The sequence below is a fragment of the Taudactylus pleione genome, unplaced genomic scaffold, assembly GCF_031769625.1.
Source record: "Taudactylus pleione unplaced genomic scaffold, aTauple2 ptg000198l, whole genome shotgun sequence".
NCBI classification, from domain to species: Eukaryota; Metazoa; Chordata; class Amphibia; order Anura; family Myobatrachidae; genus Taudactylus; species Taudactylus pleione.
In genome coordinates, this window is record NW_028284600.1 from 13,842,071 (window position 1) to 13,859,347 (window position 17,277).

General features: G+C 40.8%; 1 protein-coding gene across 2 annotated transcripts in view; it reads right to left on the minus strand.

Annotated features, from left to right (window-relative positions):
* EXOC6 (exocyst complex component 6) overlaps nucleotides 1–17,277 on the minus strand; it is a 311,843-nt gene that overhangs the window by 143,027 nt on the left and 151,539 nt on the right. For both annotated transcript variants that reach the window (XM_088476992.1, XM_088476990.1), the window contains exon 12: nucleotides 11,230–11,301. In XM_088476992.1, the coding sequence (XP_088333118.1) occupies nucleotides 11,230–11,301 (72 nt within the window). The remainder of the gene's footprint in view (nucleotides 1–11,229; nucleotides 11,302–17,277) is intronic.

Genomic DNA, 17,277 nt, shown 5'->3' on the forward strand with positions numbered 1-17,277 from the left:
ATTGCAACAATATCACTGTATTAAATAAATACATTGTTATTTTGTATGAAACATTTTTTTAATGTTCATTAAATGACCCTCAATTGTTTGGTTATTAGCCAGATTTTTACTATCATTTTATTAGCTCTTCAGGAGGTTTCATTTTTCTCAAGTAGCTCACACTCCAATTAAGGTGGGCGACCACTGATATAGAATAACTGACATCACCAAATTCCTCCTGTCTGCAGTACTGCCTAAATCGGGACAGTTTGGAGGTATGGTAACATGTAACATGTTTATTTGTGACAGATTTGACTGCTCAGCTACAGGGTGAACCTACAGTTTTGGTAGCATTGAGCACAGGAACTTTCTTCTGGTCCTCTCATCTCTGACAGCTGAAGCTGCACTGTATCACTATACGAGGAGTACCTTGCATAGATAACATGTTATATTACAGATTATTATTATTATTGTTTATTTATATGGTGCCACAAGTGTTCCGCAGTGCCTTACAAAGTACATAAAGAAATAGGTTGATTAACAGTGACTTACAGTACAGTACAATACAATACAATACATTACAGGACATGGATAATATACATTGCTACATTCGCAACCATAACACCCAGATAAGCAACAATGCAAAGCAACCAAGTGTTAGGTGCCCTGGTAGAGTAAGAAGTAGATGAAGGTAGAGTAAGGAGAAGCACAAGAGGGTAGAGGGCCCTGCTCATAGGAGCTTATATTCTAAGGGGGAGGGACAGACAAACAGGGATGACACAGATGGGCTAGGCAGGGAGGAAGGAGTATGTAGCAGCAACTTAAGATAAACAGCAACAGATAAACCCAGTTCAGAGAAAAAACAGTTATTTGACTTTGCAACTTCTTAACACAATTTATTCTATATAGAGTCACTTTACTCTGCATTTTAACCTATATTAGCATGTCCGGCTATGCTGTTAACTTAGCCTGACCTACAATTAAATATAGTACAGTACTCCTTTGATTCCACAGCACCACTGCCCCCAGTGGCCAAATTAATATTAACTTAAGTATTGGAATTCTTATTCAATTAAAATAACTTTACACAAATATAATGGAGTAAAAAAATGTCCAAAATGCTTTCTGTTTTATACTGTTGTGCACCTAATTTATCACAATTATTTTATTAAAGTTGTGCACAACAATGATGGCATCTTCAATATATTGTGATATAAAATATTACAGTGGTTATGGACAGACATTCCTTATTTAGTGCAGAGTATTTGCTGCAAAAAAACAAAGTGGATCACCAAAGTGAAAGAGACAAAGTGGCCAGACTTTATATACCCCTCAGAAGTGGCAGCACTTAGGGCCTGATTGACTACGGAACTCAACTGCGTATGCAATAGCAATTACACACTTGGTTCAACAGCGATAGTATGCTAATCTACTGCGATCGCTATTTCCTTGTAGCACTACACAAGGACGCGCACTTTGCTTAGCACACATCCGTAAAGTTTAGCAAGACTGCAAAACCATCGGTAACATCGAGTACCATCGCAGACTCACGCACACTTGCACAAGCCCTGACCTTACCCAGAAATTGCTAACTTCCACGCACGCTATCAGGCCTCATGCTCCATAGGCCATAGCAGTGAATAATTTATGCACGCCCCTGCAATGGCGCTGAAACACACTTGTACGCCTGCGTTCGCCTTCACCACCTACAAAAGGCACATCCTGTCAATCACTCTGCGATGGGTCTGCATAGTCACTGCGATCGTAGTCCTGATCGCAATGGCCAGTTCGCACACGTGCACTGCGATGCAAATGGTCCGATTGCGTGCGTATTAGCAACTGCGTTCCTAGCTGACTCCGGCCCTTAGTCCTCTGCTGCTGATTTCAATGAAATACCTTTTGCAGTCTAGGCCAGAGGTTCCCAAACGTGGTCCTCAAGGCTCACCAACAGTTCAGGTTATAGAGATATCCATGGTTAAGCACAGGTGGTTAAATCAAATTGAATGAGGTACTAATTGAGTCACCTGTGCTCAACCATGGATATCTCTAAAACTTGAACTGTTGGGGAGCCTTGAGGACCGTGATTGGGAACCTCTGGTCTAGGCACATACTACTATTTAAATATATGTAAAGCGTTGCAGAAAATAAATAAAATATTAATAAATAGACATTTCATCAGTCCATACTCATTTGGAGCTTACAATCTATATTCCCTGTCACATGTACACATACACGCACGTAAACAAATATACAAACAAATATACACTAAGGATAATATTGCCAGATTCCAATTAACCTACCAGTATGTTTGGATTGTGGGAGGAAACACACAGGGAGAACATTATATAAAAGGATTTGCATTAAAATGCTCAAAGACCAACTAAATCTAAAAATGTAAAACTAAAGCTGGCCACAAACTAGACCAACTTACATCCAACCATCCAACTAGTAGATTGGTTGGAATGAAAATCTGGTAAGGTATGAAAGCAAATGACAATCAGCAAATTGCTCCCAAACACCGGAAAACGGACAATAAACTATTGTTTGAACAAACTGTTTAGATCAAACATTTAACAAACTTGTCTGACGAACATTTTCATCTGTTTTCTGGCATTTAGGAGCAAATTGCTGATCATCATTTACTCCCATATGTTACCAGATTTTAATTCCAACCAATCAATTAGTTGGCTGGTTGGATGAAAGTTCGTCTAGTGTGTGGCCAGCTTAACACTTGAACTAGATGTAGCTCTGGTGTCCCCTTGCTGGTACACACGCATAATAGGGCCAAACATAAAGTATATTGGGATAAACAAAAGGAAAAAGTTTTACAAAGATATTAAGGGCTAGAGCAAAAGTTTTTACTTTTACAAAAAAAACTCATTATTATGCATAAACCTTAAATCTGTAACAAATCAGAATGACCTCATAGTTTTCTTTTTGTTTTTACAAAGAGTATTTGGTCACATGATCGACCGTTACCATGTTGACATTCATGATTCAACATGTCAACAGGCACCATGTCGACATACGCAGAATGGAGTCAGCACTGGAACGAATGGTCACATGACCGCTGGGACACTGAAGACTATGCTGGAGACGCCTCAGCTGCCGGGACCAGGTAAGTGACCGCTGGATGTTTGGCAGACATTCTATGGTGTCGACAAGTCACCTGTGGACATGCCAAGCATGTCCACATGCTGTATGTCGACCAAATCCTCATTCTTGTGTCAAACATATGCACGTCGACCTACACACCCTAGTTTGGTGTAGCTTGCTTTAATCAATATTAAATCAGCTCAATTAAGTTTGGTGTAACTTGCTTTTAATTAATATAAAACCATCTCAATTCATGTGTTTCTCAGATTAGAGATGTAAAATCAGCAGGGAAATCCTGCAATAAACTCCTGCATTAGTTTTTCTTATGGATTAAAATGTGAATTTTTAGATATAACAAAGCACAGTGTAAAAGGCAAAGAATGAAATGTATGTAAAAAAAAGTAAAGTAAAATAAAAAAATATATATTTTTGATCAAATAGACATGAGCTAAACCACTGAAAATATCCCAAAGGCGGCGATTTATAAAACTTTCAGCTTGTATACTTGAAACCATTCTTTAGCACAATAAAAAAAAAAAAGACCCAGAGCGCCATCTTGCTGTTGCGGTCATTTACTATAGAAGGTATGATATCTGTTACTGGCACCAAGGATGTGCGTATCAGTGTTCTAAACATCTGCGCTGATGAACTCTATACTCAGAAGGCAATTCACTGCCTTCTAAATTTTGTGATATAGAAATCAATATAAATAATCACTATGTACTGTATGTGGCTTACAAAGAGATATACTGCATATATGTAGGAATGTCACTGCATGTATTAACTTTGGGCCTGATTCAGAGACGGACGCAGCAGCGATTTTTACGCAGATCAAGCGATTGTTTATTATTATTATTACCAGTTATTTATATAGCGCACACATATTCCTCAGCGCTTTACAGATAATATTTGGCCATTCCCATCAGTCCCTGCCCCAGCAGAGCTTACAATCTATATTCCCTATCACATGCGCACACACATACACACTAGGGTTAATTTGTTTTGGGAGCCAATTAACCTACCAGTATATTTTTGGAGTGTGGGAGGAAACTGGAGTACCAGGAGGAAACCCATGCAAGCACAGGGAGATTATACAAACTCTGCACAGTTAGGGCAGTGGTGGGAGTCGAACCCATGACCTCAGTGCTGTGAGGCAGTAATGCTAACCATTGCACCATCTGTGCTGCCCTAGTTTGATTGTTTGCTAATGCGCAAATGCTGCACGGACAGCGATTGCGTTTTGATCACACGCGCACAGAGGACCCACTCGCAAAGTGAGTGACATGCAGCCAGCATTTGCGGGTGGTTAGAAAAACGCAGGCGTGTCTGACCGTTTAAACACCATTACATGGGCGTGCAAAAATTAGTAATTGCGATTGCAGAATGAGAGCTCTCTGCATGTCAGGGGAGCTGCAGTGTTTGCGGCTGGTCAGATTTGACTTACATGTTGCATGGCTGCCCGATGTACGTCACTGGTACTGATGTTTACACTGTTGCACGTCGTTGTACGGATATGAGAAGGCAGCAGTGGGCGTCCCTATGCTTGGCTGTGCTTTGGAAGGCACTAGCATATTTTAGCAACTGCGATCGGTGAGCGTATGTAGTTGCGATTCCATTACTATCTGTCTCTGAATCAGGCCCTTAATCCTTCCAATAATGAAAACGTTATATTTTTACACTTTATGTTTAAGACTTTAAGCAGACTATTGTATACTCTTTGCATATTGAAGGTGATTCAATTTGCGGGCCATTGCTGCGACAACCAATATCGCCAAATTTCCCTCTCACCACATACAGGTGCCCAGGGAAATTGGCATTGTTGGGGTTCAACATACCATATTCTACCGATGCACGAGAATTTAATTTGGGACATTTAATTTTTTTGCACAGTAAAGACACCAGGGGCCAAATGTAATAGGGTGAGAGTTTAGAAAATGTGAGCGTTTAGCAGTAACACTCTCACGCTAATACATTGATCAAGTTGTATTTTCAATACAGGAAACACCTGGATGAGAGATTAAACCTTGAGAGTTTTTTGAGTCTGAAAAACATGTGAGTTTGCCTGTTCTGTGACTTTATTACATTGGCCGAGTTTAAAAATGTGACCGTTTTCTCTCACATTTTCTAAACTCTCACCCTATTACATTTGGCCCCAACTGTTTGCAGATCCTTTCATTACATATTATTTATGTATAAATCCGTACCTGAGCACTGAAAGTAGATATACAAAAACAAAATTGTTACTTTTTTTATTAATATATAATTGCCACTATATTCTGTATTGTATTAACATTTAAGGTTTTATTTGTACTCACTTCAGGTGACTGAACTCATTTAGAACATAAGTTCAGGTGACAGTATAACGTAAACAAAATAAAAAGTAAATTTATGAAAATGCAAGGGTTTTTTTTGGCCTGTACTTGCGTGAATGTTCCTCCTTGTATGGGGCAGGCGTGAGGATTTTCAGGCCAAGATGGCGGTGTCTGCAGGGGTTTACAATTCTGCATCTTCATATAGGAGGAGCTGATGGGTCAGAATATTCCTTGCTAAATACAGGCAAGGTACATGAATGCTCCTAATTATGTTCTTTGGACGAGAGGGGCTCATCTTCCAAAACACACCCATTAAATCTTCAGATGACGAGTATACTCATCATCCACAGTGCAGTGCCACAAACTTACCCCTACTTCTAATCGGTACTGTGAAGAGCCGCGGGTGAGGGTGCATAGTAGCTTTGCTGTTGTACTGCCGTGCAATGATGTTACTAAGCATGATGGTACTCTACTACACTATATAACAGAAATAAAATGTCTGTAATGCAGGGAATGGGGGTCGAAGACTAAGGGCCTGATTCAGAGATGACGGAATTGCAGAGCCACACACAAGCGGCTGTGCAATACCGTCAGACACCTCCTTGCTGCATCTGCGTGATCCCAGCGCTGCGACCGAGGTTGCAGCCTGGGATCACCATCGGAACAATCGCAACCATCGGTCGCTTTTGTTGTACCTCTACCCAGGCTGCGGTAGCTGAAGCTTACTGGAGCCTGACCGGTTTCTGGCGGCTTGCAAGGCCAGGAAGTCTGCGTCCACCGACGCAGACCCTGGCCTCGTCCCTCCCGGAAAAAGGAGGTGGCATGCCCCTATTTCCGGGAACGCCCAGGAAACGCTACAATCTGTCAATCAGGCGGTTGGCTGGGAGGCTCTGCGAGCGAACTTGCTGGTGGAGGGTTGCCCACAGTGTCGGACTGGGGCATAAAGGGCCCACCGGGGTAATGCAGTGGTAGGGGCCCATGCTTAAGGGGTGTGGCCAGTCACTCAGACGCTTGGCTAACCCATGTTGATCAGTGGTACTACTCCACCAGGTAACTGACCATCTAAAAGAGTGACAATGTATGATTTGAGGTCTGGAACTTGACACCTAGAGGAGGGGGTGGGCCCTCTAGCAGTGGGGCCCACCGGGGATTTCCCGTGTACCCCTGTAGGCCAGTCCAACCCTGGTTGCACATGCGCAGTAAAAATCCTGAGCATGTGCAGTCCTCCCATCATCGAAGATGGATCTGAACCAGGCCCTAAGTCCCCTATCTCCCCCATTCTGGCACCTGCACAAAGGGGGGCATCCTTGTTTGAAAGAGGGGAGTTCCCTTTTCAAACTAGGTACGTATTGGGCCCCATTTATCAACGAGACATAACCCCTTTAGTACTCGCTAAAGGGATTATGTCCTCCTTTCAATATTTAACAAACAGCTGTATACTAAGATTACGGCTGTTTGTCACTGTTTCTCTTACACCATCTATAGATGGTGAGAGCGAGATGGTCCCCCTTGCCGACAATGCGGACCCAGCAACAGACTTTCTGGCTTCAGCTAAGCCTTCCAGGCTTTGCTGTGTCCCTGCCTGGGGAAAGTGTTATACACATGCACAGACAGTTCTCTGAGGAATGGGACGTCGCTGGTCCGGTAAATAATGTTAAATGATCAGTGAGATGGCCAGTATGTTTAGCACTTTAATAATTACCTCTACAGAGTTTATTTTCTATTTTGGCAATATGTGAAGTTTAAGTGTATTCTAGCATCATCTAATAAAATTAAATATGTAATGAATCCGCCCCAGTTATCTTGTTGGGAATGTTTTCTATGTTGCTCCCTTTAACAAATAAATAATAAAGGTTTAATAATGTTAGACTATAGGTAAGAGTTTTAAAGTTAATTTGATATATTAGAATGCTACATACCATTGACTGATTTAATTTATTATACACCCACAGACCATGGGTCGGCTACCATTAGACAGGGAAATGTAAGGTTACTAATAACCAATAAATATATAACCATAGAATGCGAGTACATCCTAGGACAAGACAGTAATATGATATGTCCCTGCAACAGAGATTTTTTAAAGTAAATGGCATTCAATTCATTTTAGCTCATAATTCATTTAATTTCAGTAATACATTTTACCGTCTTACAGAGGGTGTAGCTATGGGAACGACTGTGGCTACCAGTCTAGCCAATTTATCGCCCTGGACTTTGGGAAGTGGCAATACCTGAAACAACAACTCCATCCTTTCTCTATACATACTGTATGTGGGAAGATTTATTCATGATATCATGTTTGCTTGACATGATACATCAAGTAATCTAAATAAGTTTATACCCTAAGTGTATAATAATTATTTCAACTTTGTATTTTCTCATACAAGTCATTCTTTATCACTCTCCCCTAGAGTTAAACATTACAGTGAATCCTTTTTTAATTAACCCAGTATAACAAATGTTTTAAAACTGTGTAACACATTTTACTTGTGCAAATTGGCCACAAAAAGCATAGCTCAAATGTATCCCCAAGAGCAAATTTATTCAAATGAAAAGTAATTGCACGACTGACAGCCAATATAAAGAGAAGGTTGACTTTTTAACCAGTTGGTTGTGACTTTTTAACCAGTTTGTTGACAAAGGACATGCCATTATGTAAATAAATGCCACAAGAAAACACACACACATACATAAATATACACACACACATAATTAAAATAAAACAAGAAGACTTCAAATGGAGTCTAATCATTAATAATATAATACAGTGTACAGAAAAAAAGTAATTGTATTATTTCCAAACACTGGAATATACTAAACATGGAAACTATCGTACATTTTATCATTTTTTTTAATAAAAATATTTATAGATGTGCCAATCATAAAAAAGATGGATTAGCAATTTTTAATAATGAACTAAATAAAAAAATTACATAATAAAATTTTGGGAATGCATACTCTTCTCTTCTAAATTTGTTCTACAGTAATTATAACATTAAAGGCAACATCCCAACCACATTACATAATTATTGGCCTATGTGACCTAAAATAAAAACATCTGTAATATTAGAAAAAAATTAATACACAAATCTATGACATTCATAAATATTTACAGGCTAACCACAATAGTCGCAAGACTCTCCTACACTGTTTTGCAAATCAATTACAAAAGTCTATAGAACGGAAAAATAACTAAAATCACTCCAAATAAAGAGAACCACGCTGGTTTTATATATTGGACAATTTTATATATCGCTTTTTGTCTGTCGTACAAAATTCTGAAATTATCATTGAAAAACTTAAAAAAATAGCTGCAAAACCAACAATTTTAAATGTGAACTGTAGTAAGTCACCATCCCAATTTTTTTTCTTTCAAAAAATAACAAAGCACCAGATTCACTGAACTGCGGTTAAACAAATTGCAGGTAAACTTTTTGAAAAAGAGAAAAAAAAGCAAAAAAAGAGGTCAATTTGACAGACAAGACAGCTGAAATTGTAGGTATCTTGCCTGTCAGCCTGCTAAAAAAACAATAAAAAATAAATCAGAGTAGAAATCCCATTAACTTTCTGAATGGGCCATGACACTTAGTACTGGTCCTTGATCTCTAAGGTTTTATGAAAGACCACCTATTGGATGTGGAGCCAACCAAAATGAGTCTTTCGTAAGAAAGTCTGCCTGTCTATAATGAAGGTGGGCTTGCCAATCCTTAACTCATTTGTGAGAGAAAGCTCCATGAAGAGCTTCATTTTTTTTTTTTTTTTCACCTGTTGGACTGTGTCGGATGAAGAAAATAAAGATATTAAATTTTAGATACACTACACTATAGAGAATATTTTGTCCAAATAAACACGAACACTGCTTAAATATTATTAAAATAAATTAGGGGGCCACAGGTATTAATCATACATAACTAGGAATATTATTTGTTTTATTTATAAAGGGAACCACATAAACAATTTAAACGAATTAAGGGTAAATATACAGTATATTATTTAAATATATAAAGGGGGCACATATATTATTCTAAGTACATTAAGGGGGCACATAAATAATACGATGGCTCATATAATGAATTTGTTTATGGAAGAAAGAAAGAAAACCTATTTTATTTATTAAGGAGAACACTGATTATTATTTTTTAAAACCTGGTACCCAATGACCATGGACACCAGGAAGGGACCAGAATTACTTAGAAAATTGAATGGCAGGGGCTTGCCTTAAACAGGACGCAATTTAGAAATGTAAATCAATGCAAACTGCCAGCAATTTGAAATTCAAGCCTCCGAATCGCTGGACATTCCAGTATTTTAGAGAGCAAAATTGATGGCGATTAGAAACCCACCGGTAAAACACTGATAAATTCCCCAAAATGTCGTAATCAAAAATATGTTTAATTTCATATGCGAATGTTTTCTTTTATGCCTGTCTGTTTTCATACAGTTTTAAATTAAATTTTATTTGGTATTTTTGATTGCAATTGGTCTCATCTGGAAGCTTATTTTTGTAATTACCTTACGTTTAATTTGGTAGTAGACAATCTCGGCTCATTTTCCGGCGCAACCTAAGATTATTTTTCTAATTACATTATGTTTAATTTGGTAGTAGACAATCACCGCTCATTTTCCGGAAAACTAAGTGAAGATGTTGGTTGCAAACTGCCTTCGCTTGACTGTTCCGTTAGTGACTGAATCGCCCCCACAGAGTTACATATATTCCTGTTGATGAACACAGGGCTCCAAATTATGCTATAATACAAGTGATTTTCTCTCACCAGTCTCCCTTACAACCCTCTACTTCTCTCAACCACCCTTCCTGTTCCTCCACTCTTAACCACCTCCCTCCCTCCATGAACTTGCTACCCCACCACTAAGCCCTATTCCCTACTGTCTCTGCTGGTCCCCTCTAGGACTGCAGTGAGAAATCCTGGATCAGAGTATAGCAACATCCCGGGGGTCCCCCCCTGGAGGAGGCGTGGCCACTGCATGTGATGGATGGCTGCACCTCTCTGTGGGTGGACCTAACATGTAAGAAGCACCCACTAACAGGAGCATGGCATAGCATCCAGCAGCCGGGACTATAGTACTCACTATTAGGATGGCGGGGCAGTCCCATAATAGCCACATTTTAGCTAGATGTATTTAGATGCTAAAATGTAACAGACAAAAAATTAAAAGGTAAACTGCTTTATTTTGTACATTTCTCATGCAAATAACACATAAATAAAATCTATTTTTGTCATAGATATAGATGAATGAAGGACTTCATTTTGACATAACACAAGGTCATCTAATACACATTCCGCAGCATATATCCTAACCCACTGCTCCATGCTCCTTCCTCACTATCTACCCCATTTGTGTTGTCCCTGTCTGTCTACCCCCCCTTTAGAATGTAAGCTCTCACGAGCAGGGCCCTCGTCCCTCGTGTGCTTCTCCTGCCTTACTTAATAGTATCATGTACTCCTAACTCCCCAATTGGCACCTAACACCTGGTTGCTTATACCCTGCTGTTTGTGTTATGCAGCTATGTTTATAAACCATGTCCTTGTCCTGCATTGTTTTGTATTACTATTACTGTTTTTTCTTGTGTGCTCATTTATGTACTGAGTAAGGCGCTGCGAAACCTTTATTGCGCCATATAAATAAAGCATAATAATAATAAACTGATGGCAAAATTGGATTCACTGCTCACTCATTAACAGAAAATGAAAGTTCACTAACTTTACTCATAGCAGACAGTCGAATCAGTAACATAACTGAGCGCACAAAAACGGTGCCTAAATCTGCCTTCATCCAGCAGCAAATCCTATGAGAATGGAAAGGAAATCATAATAACACTGACCTGCAGAGTATCGGCGAACACCACAATTAGGTTCTTTAGCTCCAAAACCAGGTCAGGGTCAGTGCAGTACGACTGAAAATAAATAGAATTTTGGTAAATATGTTGCATTATTACACCTTCACAGTTTTATATTGTGCTTAAAACACGGCGACGAGAAAGAGATGACACTATGGGCCTGATTCAGCAAGGATCGCTAATGCTTGCAATTACTTAGATCAGCTGTTTTTTTAATCCATTTCCATCTAGCAAACTATATATTGTTACTTACATTTCTGCCTCATGGAATTTATCTCTGTTAGTAAATATTTAGATGTAATGACTTGATTGTGATTGGTATTACCTGGGTGGGGGATGTTGTTCAGTGATGCCTAGTTTATTGTAGGATAGTGCTTGTGTTTATTCAAACCCAGTGCTAAATTTCTTCTTTGATTAGTTGGAGCATTTGTGCTCAGCTGTAGCATGTCTCAATCAGACTTACTTTAAATTTAGATTCAGTGTTGAGGCAGCCGTGGATGACGATGACAGCCTAGTATTATAAGCATTAAGGACCTCATTCAGAGTCGGTCGTTGCGGCCGCACGGTCGTAAGGGAAAAGGGTCCGGATATGCAAATGATGCACTCGCAAGTTGCGTCCTTAAGATCGGATCTTTAGCTGGCCGACCAAGGGGAGGATGCGGCCGTAAGACAAAAAATACGCCCCCTTCTCGTACGCATTACACGTCATCTCCGGCCATATAAGGATTAATCCAGACCATTGGTAACCATCGGAACTGGTCGTAGAGCTAAAGGTTGACCATACCCTCTCTTAAGCACTACGATCAGGTCAGTGTACAAACCACCCATGTCACGTGTGCCATGACACTACTTTGTTAATTATGCACTCCCATAAAACGCCGTTTGCATAATTAGGCACGCCTGCGTTCGGATCTCCACTCCCCCGTTTTCAAGCACCTTCCCCTGTTACCACCCACAAACGCCTCATTCTGTCACTCAAACTACCGACCTGGGTGTGTTCAAGGAGAGAGAAATTTCTGATCGTAGCAGCTAGTTTGCGCACGCATTGCGAACTTTACGCATGCGCAGTTTAGCGAACATCGGTGGGGTACGACCGTGCGGCCGCAACGACCGACTCTGAATGAGGTCCTCAGTGTTTTAGAACACGAAGTGTAATTTATTACACTATTATTACTTAACTGTAATTTGTGTTTTTTTTTATTCTGAATGTTTAAAATAAAAAAAAACCCACAATGAATCAAAAACTTCTTTTAATAATCTCACTCCATGGAATCATCTCTAAGGCTACTACATTATTTACTCTTCCTGCAGCTTATCCTTCTGTACATATTGCTGCCTCATTAATCATCTCTCCTATTACAAACACACATGAGCTTTTAACGTATCTATACACATTGACAATAACATCCACAACCTGTCGCCATACAAATCTCTCAGACAAATCCCACAAATATATTTATATCTCTCTCCTGCTGCTTCTATTAGCTGGAGACATATCACCAAATCCAGGCCCAACCCACATGCCACACCCACAACAAACTATAAATCTGGCTAACCTCAAACATTGCGTGCCTCCCTTCACCCTCCAGGTCACAAAAATGTGCCTTATGGAATGCACGCTCTGTTTGCAACAAACTAACATCCATCCATGACCTCTTTATTTCAACTAACCTCAACCTTCTGGCAATAAAAGAAACATGGCTCACACAATCAGACACCGTCTCTCCTGCTGCACTTCACATGGTAACCTACACTTCTCACACACCTCCAGGCCTGGCAATTGTAAAGGAGGTGGGGTAGGAATATTATTCTCCCAATCCTTCACTTACACAGTTCTCCCATAGGTACCTTCACTCACATTTACATAATTTGAAGTACATTCTATCAGGACTTTCACCTCTTTCTCTGTACGAGTTGCTGCTATCTGGGCCACCCCAACAATTTCTGGAACAATTTTCTGCCTGGCTCCCTCATTTCCTATCCTCAGACATCTCCACCATCATTATGGGTGATTGCAATATCCCCATTGACAGTCCACAATCTCCTCATGCCTCCAAACTACTCTCTCTAACCTCCTCTCTTGGCCTCTCCCAATGGACTGACTCCTCTACTCATCAGGATGGCCACTGCCTTGATCTTGTATTCACCAGACTATGCTTAGTTTCTGACTTCACTAATGCTCCTTTCCCTCTCTCGGATCACAACCTTATCACCTGCACACTCTCCTCCATTACATCAACCACAATGTCATTGAAATCAACCATTCCTCCTAAAACCCGCAGAAATATTAATGCTATTAACTTTCAACAACTATCTACCTCTCTACAACAATGACTCTCACCAATTTCTGCACTCACTTCTCCTGAGACTGCTGCATCACACCTAAACCAGATTCTAGAAAAAGCCCTCGATGAAATAGCTCCAGCTACCCATCACACACCTCGTAGACTTAGACGTCAACCGTGGCATTCTAACTTAACAAGGCATCTACAAAAACTCTTACGTAAAGTAGAACGTCAGTGGCGAAATTCTCGTACTCCATGTGACTTCCTAACATATAAGACTATCTACAACTCTTATCGTACTGCTCTAGACGCTGCCAAACATATTTCCAATCTCTTATCTCTGCTCAAGCCTCTAACCCCAAGCAACTTTTTAATACATTTAAACTGCTTCTTACCCCTCCCTCACCCAACCCACCTGCTACTATCTGTGCACATGATCTTGCTTCCTATTTTAATGACAAGATTGATAAGATCCGAAATGAAATGGTGGGCTCTTCCTCAGCTAGTGACCTGCTCTATTCTCTACCTGAACCCTCTGGCACATTGTCTTCATTTGCCCTCACAAACGAAGATGAAGTATCTACACTCTTCTCATCCTCCTACTCTATTACCTCTCCTCTAGATCCTATACCCTCACAAATCAGTAAAGCTCTGGCTCCTGTGTTCATCCCAACCCTAACTAAAATCTGTAATCTCTCTCTCTCTACTGGCATCTTTCCATCACTGTACAAGCATGCAGTGATTACTCCCATTCTGAAAAAACTAAGGGCCTGATTCAGAGCCGTTCGCTATTTGCGGTCGTTCGTTCAAAAACAAGGGGTGGCTATTCAAATGATCCCTTCGCAAATTGCAGTCTGTTCCCACCTCTAAGTCTGAACGAGCGCGCAAAACATACGCTCGTTTATTTGATAAAAACGCCCCCTGGCCGCTCGCACCATACGTCATGTCCGCTATTTATTAGATTAATCGAGTACATCGTACAGCGTATGAACTGCTCGCTATTCTTGTGGTTGGTTTTTGCTACCACAATTTTGCGAGCAGTTCTGGCTATAAAATAACCCAGTGACGTGGTCAATGACGCTGCTGTTTTAAATATGCACACCCATAAAACGCCCGTTTTGACCTTTAAGCACGCCTGCGATCGGATCTCCACTCCCCGTTTTCTAGCACCTTCCCCTGTTACCACCCACATACGCCTCTTTCTGTCACTCAAATTAGCAGGCATTCGCTATTTTGCAAGCACATGAATTTCGGCCGCACTGACTGGTTCGCGCATGCGTATAACGATCCGTACGCATGCGCAGTTGGGCAAACATCGCTCAGAGCGAACGAGCTGCCGCTTACAAGTGGCTCTGAATCAGGCCCTAAATTCTGACCCTAGCACTCTCTCAAATTACCATCCTATCTCCCAGCTCCCATGCCCCTCCAAGCTACTTGGGAGACTTTTCTAGTCCCTCCTCACACACTTTCTAAACTCACACAACTTATTGGACCCACTTCAGTCCAGCTTTCGTTCCCAACACTCCACAGAGACAGCACTGAATAAGGTAGTTAATGATTTGGTAACTGCCAAGGCTAAAGGCCATTACTCACTCCTAATTATTCTAGATTTCTCTGCTGCTTTTGACACTGTTGACCACTCTCTTCTCATACAAACACTACAATCCCTAGGTCTTAAGGACACAGCTCTTTCTTGGTTCTATTCCTACCTATCTAATCGCTCTATTACTGTTTGTTTTTCTGATTCTGTATCCTCTTCACTACCTCTATCAGTTGTACAGCAAGGCTCTGTCTTAGGGCCTTTGTTATTCTCAATCTATACCACCTCTCTTGGCAAACTAATCCGCTCTTTTGGATTTCAGTATGCGGATGATACTCAAATCTACCTATCTTCCCTAGATTTATCACCATCAGTATTGGTCCGTGTTACTGAATGTCTTTCTGCCATTTCATCTTGGATGTCATCTCGCCACCTGAAACTTAATAATTCTAAAACAGAATTAATTATATTTCCACCGGCCAATAACAGTTACCAACCTGATCTCTCGATCACTGTTGATAAATCGACAATCCACCCTGCCCCACAAGCTCGCTGCCTTGGTGTCATCCTTGACAGTGAACTGTCCTTTGTTTCCCACATTCAATCTGTCTCTAAATCATGCTACATACATATCCAAAATTCGACCATATCTCACACAAGACACTGTAAAAACTCTAATCCATGCACTCATTATTTTCCGCATTGACTATTGCAATAGTCTCCTTACTGGTCTTCCCAAAAACAGGCTATCGCTATTACAGTCCATTATGAATGCAGCTGCGAGGCTTATCTTCCTTGCCAAACGTTCATCGTCTGCTGCCCTGCTCTGTCAATCCCTCCATTGGTTGCCGGTTTTCTACCGTATTCAATACAAAATACTGTTACTTACACATAAGGCCATTAACCAAACCACACCAACATACATCTCTTCACTCATCTCAAAATATCTCCCAACCCGACCTCTGCGCTCAGCACAAGATCTGCGTCTCTCATCCCCGGGCATTACTTACTTCCACTCACGGTTACAGGACTTTCTTCAGGCTGCACCCACTCTATGGAATGCCTTACCACGCACAATAAGACTTACCTCTAGTCTCAAATCCTTGAAGCGTTCCCTGAAAACTCACCTCTTCAGGCAATCTTATCAGATTCCAGAACCGCCCACATAACCTTCATAACTTCCATGTCTTATTACATTCCCTCTCACAGTCCACACATAACCTCACACATTGTCTTTCTTTCACATCCTCCTGACATTTGGCCGACATTCCGGTGTGACTGGATCGTGCAGCCCACCAAGAAACACTGCATTCTGGCTGGACCAAAATTGCAGTATAGCACCTATCCTTGTGTATCAATGCCTATTTCCCTATAGATTGTAGGCTTGCGTGCAGGGCCTTCCTACCTATATATCTGTCTGTCTGTTATTATCCAGTTTTGTTCTACTAATGTTTCCAATTGTAAAGCACAACGGAATATGCTGCGCTATATAAGAAAGTGTTAATAAATAATAATAAATAATGCAATCGTGGTTGCAATCGCGTAGCAAGTCTGCTGCGAGAGTATGCTAATGTTTGCAATTGCTAAGCACTCGCACAGACAACATGCAGACCCCCATTTCCACCTCTCGCATATCTGTAAAACCTTGCAATCCAGTCAAAACATCGGTAACATCGAGTACCATCGGAGCCACAATTAAGGCAGGTCAGACCTCACTTATAAATTGCTAACTTTCCTGTACGCAGTGAACACTCAAGCTACGTAGGGCATCGCAGTGGCAAATTTATGCACGCCCCTGTAACGGCGTTCAAAACATACTGGCAAAGCTGCGTTCAGCCGACCACTCCCCGTAACCACCCACAAACGGCACTTCCTGTCAATCACTTTACAATGAATCTGCGTGATCTCTGCAATCACTTTCCCTTTCGCAGTGAGCCGCTTGCGCACGCCCACTGCAATGCATACGCAGAAAGCAAACATCGGCCATCTGCTTAAGTATTAGCATCTGCGATCCTTGCTGAATCAGGCCTAATATTGTGATCCTGAGTCACAGATGAGAATTCCGCACACTGCTTCTTCACTATAATACCAGATATGCAGAGGGAATATGTATGAAAACTGTCCCAGATAATAGTGCAGGAAATGGCCTGTTACCTTAAGCAAACAATCAGATTCTGTTATTTTACCCATACAGGTAGAGAAAACTTC